We start from the raw sequence: 7,773 nt of genomic DNA, 5'->3' as shown, positions 1-7,773 counted from the left end.
CTTATAGTGGATACCCTCAAACATAGGAGGTCTCATGGAAGCAGCAAAACCACTTGGGGTAAATTGCCTATAATAAGGTTTTTGGATTGTTGGAAATATGAGCAATTTACCGAATGATTTTATTAACAGAAATACTAGATAAAGCATGACTAGTATAGCAGTGATAAAACAAGTCATGCGATTTGACAAAGTGAAGGTAAATAACATCTGCATATATGAGCTAGAACCGATCATCTCTCGAGCAGACAGTAGATCAAGATGCATATATGAGGTAGATCCTAACATGTGTAGGGCAAACACTAGAACAAGGAACTGTGGCAGGACCTCTAATGGGAAAAACAAGAACACGTACTGGACAGCAGCCGGAGCAGAGGCACTAGACTTGGGGTCGATGTCCTCCATGTCGTCGAGGAGGTTGTCGATGTCGGGGAAGTAGTCGTCGGAGTCCGGGGCGTCCGTGACGAAGAAGTCAGTAGTCGCGCAGAGCGCTCCCCAAAAACCTTATCACCCTTCTCCCGTACAGGACACAAAGAGGTGCGGTTTCGGAGGCCTACTGTCCCGACTCGCGGTGCACGCCGCAAGCCGGGATGAGGAAGACAACATCAGCTTAGAGATTGGAACCAGTGGCGAGAGGAAGGAGAAGTTCTGGTGCATCTCTCTGAGAGGAGCGACCTCCCTTTTATAGGCGCAAGAGAAGGAGGCGAGAGGGCAGTGACGGGAGGCGAAACGAAGAGAGGGAGACGAAGCAAACGGACTTCTGCCGAAGAAGCACCCCGTTCGGATTCAGTGTCCACTACGAAAAACGTTTCAGCTCCCGCATGACCTTTAGTATACCCATCGTACGTGGCAAAAATTTAACATCGGCTCGGCTCATTCCCGCAACCCGCAACCCGCGGCGCGGCGCATCGCGTCGTGACGAGGCGGGCGGCGGCGGAGGAGCGCGCGTGGATGTCCCTCTTATTCTCATGCTCATACAAGTGGGGAAAGAGCCTCCCTTATAAAAAGGTCCAACTCCCTCTAAACTAGCAATGTGGGACTAAACTTTAGTTCCACCTCTTGCCTTGCACGAATGGACTGCGTGGGCCTCTAGGATTTATTAGGAATTTCTGAAACTGCTATTGGGCTAGGCCCAAATAGACAAAAATTCCAGCAATGAGCCCCCTCCCCCTCGCCACTATTAAACCTTGAAAAATCTTGAGATTCCTCCATAAAGCTCCATTCTTGGTTTTGCGAGGAACCCCACACAACTGGAGCATTCTGGAAGCTTCCAATAATGTGGATTTACTCCAAGAATTTTGTGAGGGTTTAGAGACCACCTCAAGACCCACCTCTTAGTGAAGAGAGCTCATGTATTTTGGTCTGAGACTCTCGAAGAGAAATGGGGACTTTGTGACACATGGTGCTTCGGTTGGTTATCGCTTCTCCAATGGAGATTAGCATCCCCAAAGGGTGCGGACTCCACGATACATCTATCGTGGTCTTTGTTACTTGTTTGCCTGTTTACTTTATGTACCTAGCTAGCTTGCTTGTTTGAGCTCACCATTTCAGAGTGCAACTCAGTTGTACTTTTAGAGACCCTATTATTTCCGCAAGTCTATAAAAAAAATCGAGGAAGTTAAAATTAGTAGTCACGTATTTACTCATCGCCTTGATATCCTTTAGCGAGTGTCGTGATGTAAGCCTCCAATGCGGGCATCATGCTAAAGCCTAACCCCTCGAGCGTAAAAGTAGTTCGTAAAAACATTCATGAAGTTTCATAATCTTACAAACCAAACGGCCTTTACATGAAACCGTTTCTAAGAGTTTATATCCTGAAAATTCAATTCAAATTCTTTCAAATTCAAATCAAAGAGCCGTCCACTCAAACCCGTTTATAAACCCACCAAAAGCCCAAACCCGCTAAAAAAATATCCCCACCCTGTTTCCCTTTCCCCTCCACCTTATCCGCCGGCCCAAAACCTCTCACCCCCATCCATGGCGCCACCGCGCTAGGCCGGCCAAACCCCCACCCACACGGGTCAACCAACCACCTCCATGGCGCTCTCCGAGCTCCCCCTCCACCACTCCTTCCGCCTCTCCTCCCGCCCGCTCCTCCCGCTCCGCCTCCTCTCCCTCTCCCGCCCCGCCTCGTCCTCCGCCTCCCCCACCGCCGCCGCCGCCGCCCCCTCCTCCTCCGGCCGCAACCGCGCCCCTCCGGCCCCCAGCCGCGGCGGCGCGCCATGGATGCAGAAGTGGGCCCCGGCCGACCCCTCCGCGCCCGCACCCGCGCCCTCCCCGGGCCACGCGCCCTCCACCTCCATCGACCGCATCGTCCACCGCCTCCGCAACCTCGGCCTCGGCACCGACGACGACGAGCCCTCCTCCCCCGCCGACGCCCCGCTCGACGGCAGGGAGCGCCTCGGCGACCTGCTCGACCGCAGCTGGGCGCGCCCCGACCGCCAGTTCGCCGCCTCCGGCCTCGACGAGGCCGTCCTCCCGTGGGAGAGGGATCGGGAGAGCGACGGCGAGGAGGCGGACGGGGTCAAGAGGAAGCGGGTCAGGGCGCCCTCGCTGGCCGAGCTCACCATGGACGACGTGGAGCTGCGCCGCCTGCGGGGCATGGGCATGACTCTCAAGGACCGCATCACCGTGCCCAAGGCCGGGGTCACGCAGGCCATCACGGAGAAGATCCACGACGCCTGGAGGAAGTCGGAGCTGGTCCGCCTCAAGTTCCACGAGGACCTCGCCAACGACATGAAGACTGCCCATGAGCTTGTCGAGGTACTCTGCCCCTGCATTATCAAACAATGCAGCACTAGGAATGTTCAGTCTCATTATTGGTTGGCGCAATTGGACTTGCAATCTTCTGTTTGTTCCAGTGAATTTGATGTTCAGTCTTTATTGATCAGCGACGAACAGGAGGACTGATCATATGGAGGGCAGGGAGTGTTATGGTTGTCTATCGCGGGAGCAATTACACGAGGCCTCTGAAATCTCAACCTTTGGACGGTACCTCGTCACCGAGGAAGGGTGAAGATAGTACATTGTTCATCCCGGATGGCTCGAGCACTGCTGAGAATGATAATCAGGGGAAGGATCTAACTGCTCAACATGATAATGCACCCATATTGGATCTGCACAACACAGAGGACATGACGGAAGAAGAGCTGGAGTTCAATCAAATGCTTGATGAGCTGGGCCCTCGTTTCGTGGATTGGTGGGGAACGGGAATTTTACCTGTGGATGCCGACTTGCTGCCACAAACAATTCCAGGTTATAAGGCGCCATTTAGAGTTCTTCCAACTGGAATGCGTACAAGCCTTACCAACTCAGAGCTTACTAATTTGCGAAAGTTAGCAAGGAACCTCCCTTGTCATTTTGCTCTAGGTATTGCTTTTCGATAGTGCGAATATCATTTCCTCATCACAGTTTTTACTGCTGGCATTAAACAACTGCTTATTGCTTCCTAACCTTCATTGAAGGGAGAAACCGGAATCATCAAGGCTTGGCCGCGGCTATTGTTAAGCTTTGGGAGAAGAGTTTGGTGGTGAAAATAGCTGTCAAACGTGGAATCCAGAACACAAATAATAAGCTGATGTCAGACGAAATAAAGGTTTGGATACCATCTTATTGTTGTTCCCTCTCATTGATAGGCATGGCCGCATGGCTACTTTGTAAAAGTTGCATCAATGGACCTTGGAAACTCTTGTTCTTATCAGACTGTATTTTGTCCTTGGTAGCTAAGCTGAGTCCCAACTGAATACCATCTAAAGACTTTCAAGGCATGAATAAGTGCAACTAAAAGACTGTCCCAAGACAAGTTTCTGGATCAATCTCTTATGAAATTTATCTTTTTACTACCAAAGCAACTAGCAATATCAAGAGTTCCTAAAAATCACCACCAGAATACAGCTCAAGTAAACATGTAGAAAGGATTAAACCATGTCCAGCACTTACTGAATCATAAAATATTAGCAGCAAAAGTGTGTTACACATAATAGAACTTGCTTCCTGGATCCTGTACCAATAAAATAGTCTTGCTGATGAAGTGTTCTGATAGAGCACCATGAATCAATAAGAGCATCTTTTCTTTAGGAACTTGCACAGTTTAGCATTATATTCCCATGTTAGTGTTTACATTGAGTTCAAAAGCATGTTTCAGGAGATCATTTTCGTCCTTCTATAATTTTTGTAACCTCTACAAGCTCTGGTGCATTTGCTAATGTTTCCCAATTTTGTACATCCAGAATCTAACAGGGGGTACCCTGCTTCTTCGAAATAAATATTACATTGTAATATATCGTGGAAAAGACTTCCTCCCAACGTCTGTTGCTGCTGCGTTGGCTGAAAGAGAGGAGTTGACAAAAGATATCCAGAATCTAGAGGAGCAGAGAAGATCCATTTCCATTGAACACTCTCCGGAGGATGGTTTTGATGGGCATGCTCTCGTAGGAACTCTTGCTGAATTTCAGGAGGCGCAAGCCCGTTGGGGAAGAAATGTAACTTCTAAGGAGCAACAAGAGATGAAAGAAGCGTCTTTTAGATCAGAGAAGGAAAAGCTTTTCAGAAGACTCGAACACAAGCTTTCCATTGTAAGCAATTTATATATGTTGTTCTTAGATAACAACTGTAGCTTCAGAAGGTTCAGAAGGCAAAATGGGCTTCCACTTAAATTGGATTATTTCATTTTCAGTGTACATATCATTGCATTGAAATGCTTATTTTGTATTGCTCTTGCAACTATGAAGTTGAGTTTGCTTATCTTTTATAGGTATGCTAGTGTGACATAATCTTGTAACCTTAGTTATTTTTTCTTCCTTGATTTCTTCTTTAATATACAGGCTCAAGCAAAAATACATAGAGCAGGGAAGTTATTATCAAAGATTGAAGCTTCCATGGTCCTTGCGAACCCATCCGATGACCGAGAAATGATCACAGCCGAGGAGAGATCTGTTTTCCGTAGAATTGGTCTGAAAATGAAAGCATATTTGCCTGTTGGTAAGTTTCTTGAACAATCACCTTAGAACATGATTCACCATTTTTATCGAGTACTTGATTTATCCTCTTTATTTATATTAGGAATCCGTGGTGTCTTTGATGGCGTCATTGAAAATATGCACTTGCACTGGAAGCACAGGGAAGTTGTCAAATTGATTACAAAGCAAAAGACCTTGGCGTTTGTTGAGGAGACAGCACGACTTCTAGAGTATGAGAGTGGTGGTATACTAGTTGCAATCGAAAGAGTTCCCAAGGGTCATGCACTTATTTTTTACCGTGGAAAGAATTATAGGAGGCCTATTAACATAAGGCCTAGAAATCTCTTAACAAAGGCTAAGGCATTGAAACGCGCAGTTGCAATGCAACGCCATGAGGTAAGTTCACTTTTGTTAGGTTGCCACATAAAAGAGCTAACTTCCTTTTGTTTTTCTTTGAACTCATGACTTGTCATGCAGGCACTAAGCCAGCATATAGATCAACTGGAAATCAACATGAAGAAGATGAAGCGTGATTTGGTATGTAATTTTTCTTATTCTGTGTCCATTAAGACAGTATGTTTATGTTAGGCCATACCCCTCCCCCCCAATAACTGGCTAACTGTCCCATCCAAATTTAGTAATTCATTGTATGAGTTGTAGAAAAGACACATCATTATTATTTGTCACTTTACTAGCAACACAATAGCAGATAAGATTTCCACACTGGCTTCCAAGCCATGTTCATATTAACTTGTGCTTGAAAACCTTCTGGAATGTCATAATAACTGGTTTTGAAGCAACATAAATTGCATAATACTAGAGTCAGTGAGGCAGATGACTATACTTACACTAGTAGTATTATGTATCCTATATGTCTTCCTAGTACATCTCGTTCATCGATTAATGATTTTCTGATGTGATGCGAAACAAAATAGGGCATGGAGGACTATGATGAAGAGGACGAGGATGGATCAGGTTCAGAAAGTGAAGACGATACAGCGGGCTATGATGAGGTAATCATTACGTATCCTATCGTATCATGCCTTCCTAGTACATCTTGTTCATCTGTCAATGATGTCCTGATGTTTACGCGGAACAAACTAGGGTATGGAGGACTACGATAGAGAGGAAGAGGATGAATCGGATTCAGAAGATGAAGACAACTAGGTGGAATCGCACGCTTGGCCACGCCGGCGATTTTTTCGAGATGTTCAGATAGTCTTTCCTGTTCACAACATGGAGTGCATGGTCCCCGACATTACAATAGAGCCGTATAGAGTAAATGGTGTGTGGTTTCATCTTCACATATCAGCGTCAGCAATAGACAAACGGATCAACGATAACTACTGGTCGCGTAGTCATGGCCTTCTCTGGATCACTATATCAGGAGGCCTGATCTGAAGCCTGTGTAGGTTTGATTTGAAGCAACATTCAGGGAAGTGCTAGCCTCCATAGGTGGGTGCTAGTCATCAGATGGATCGCTTCTCGCTTGTAGACCCTCACGATTAGCCTTTGTAGGATCTGTACAAACATCTGGTATAGCTCGTTATTACAGAACCGGTTATTTGTGGACATACTTTTTTTTAATTGTATTTTACCATACTATAAACATGTTTTTAGTCACGGATTACCTTCACCTTACAACTTATATGGATCAGGATCAGGAAGGGAGCCTGCAAATCCAGAACCTGAAAGGTGAGGGTTGAGCTCCTAGCCAAGTAAAATACTGAATGATGTTACAGGTCAAAATAAATAAATTACAGAATGATGTTTTCTTGTGAATTGTTGACAGACGGGGAACAAATGTCATGCAGAAACCTGTAGAGACTTTGGTAAGGGTAAACCTGGTTGTGAAAAATCTGGCTATGCACACATGGTTCGACTGCAAAATCCATACCTTTTACCCCGGTTTGCATCGTTTGTGTTGCTACCTAGATCATGGTATCAATAGCCAACCTGTTTTGCGCAGTGAGTTGATCGAATCTACAGCGGCTCCATAGCTTGGATTTGTTTAAAGAGAAGGAACATGAGCAAGATTATCTGTGGATTTGTTTCAATCAATCAATTAAAAAGGAATGTGAGCAAGACAGCTTTAATAAAGGACCGGTCGCCATGTTTGGTTAGGCCATCCTGAAGATCTTTCCTTCGTCCTTGACGTTTTAATGAAAAGCTTTGCGAGTTTGCCTAGAAAAAAACTAGAGCTGCTGCAGTGCAGGTCATCAAGCACCCCTACAGAGACTCAAGAGTTATCTGCAGGTTCCGATCAAGCACCCGTATAGATAATAAAGCGGGCGACTACGGATCACAAAATCAATTGCATGAGAGAACACGAGTCCAAGCACAAGAGGGGCAACACAGCGCATCAGTGTCTACTTGTCTACCAATACACAGCAGTGGCACTATACTACACTACAACCAGTGCGAGCTCCTCCTACCCATCATCTGCTTACCTTTGTGCGCATTGTGATCGATGTTCCGAGACCGAGAGGGAGCCAGGAACATGCCAACGCATCCACATGACGGCTGCCTCCACTGACCAGTCTCAGCGGCGAACCACTATATATATACTACGACCGGCCTCATCCGGATCATATACAGTTGACCTGTTCCATCAAACCTTTTCTTCATCTTGTTGGTGCTCTATTATATAATAATCCGCGCCTCTCCTTCCATGTCTTTTCTTCTTCTTTGGGGAGGAGTCAATGGTGTTCTTAACCGGATAATTCGTCTTCCAAAATAAACAAACATATATGCACGAGCTGTCGTCGATAGGCGATTTTGTCATGCTTAACTAAGTGGCCAATCATTTCCGACCGGA

At 46.2% G+C, this 7,773-nt stretch overlaps 1 protein-coding gene across 1 annotated transcript; it reads left to right on the top strand.

Annotated features, from left to right (window-relative positions):
• Window positions 1–1,917: 1,917 nt before the first annotated feature.
• On the top strand, window positions 1,918–6,529 carry LOC123144075 (CRM-domain containing factor CFM3, chloroplastic/mitochondrial). Its single transcript, XM_044563094.1, has 9 exons — window positions 1,918–2,760; window positions 2,889–3,366; window positions 3,462–3,592; window positions 4,227–4,571; window positions 4,821–4,977; window positions 5,059–5,351; window positions 5,433–5,492; window positions 5,891–5,968; window positions 6,060–6,529. Exons 1-9 carry the CDS (start codon window positions 2,035–2,037, stop codon window positions 6,120–6,122), a joined length of 2,331 nt encoding a protein of 776 aa, XP_044419029.1. The 5' UTR covers window positions 1,918–2,034; the 3' UTR covers window positions 6,123–6,529.
• Window positions 6,530–7,773: the final 1,244 nt, after the last annotated feature.

The sequence above is a fragment of the Triticum aestivum genome, chromosome 1B (assembly GCF_018294505.1).
Source record: "Triticum aestivum cultivar Chinese Spring chromosome 1B, IWGSC CS RefSeq v2.1, whole genome shotgun sequence".
Classification (NCBI taxonomy): domain Eukaryota; kingdom Viridiplantae; phylum Streptophyta; class Magnoliopsida; order Poales; family Poaceae; genus Triticum; species Triticum aestivum.
This window is presented reverse-complemented; position numbering and strand designations above follow the sequence as displayed.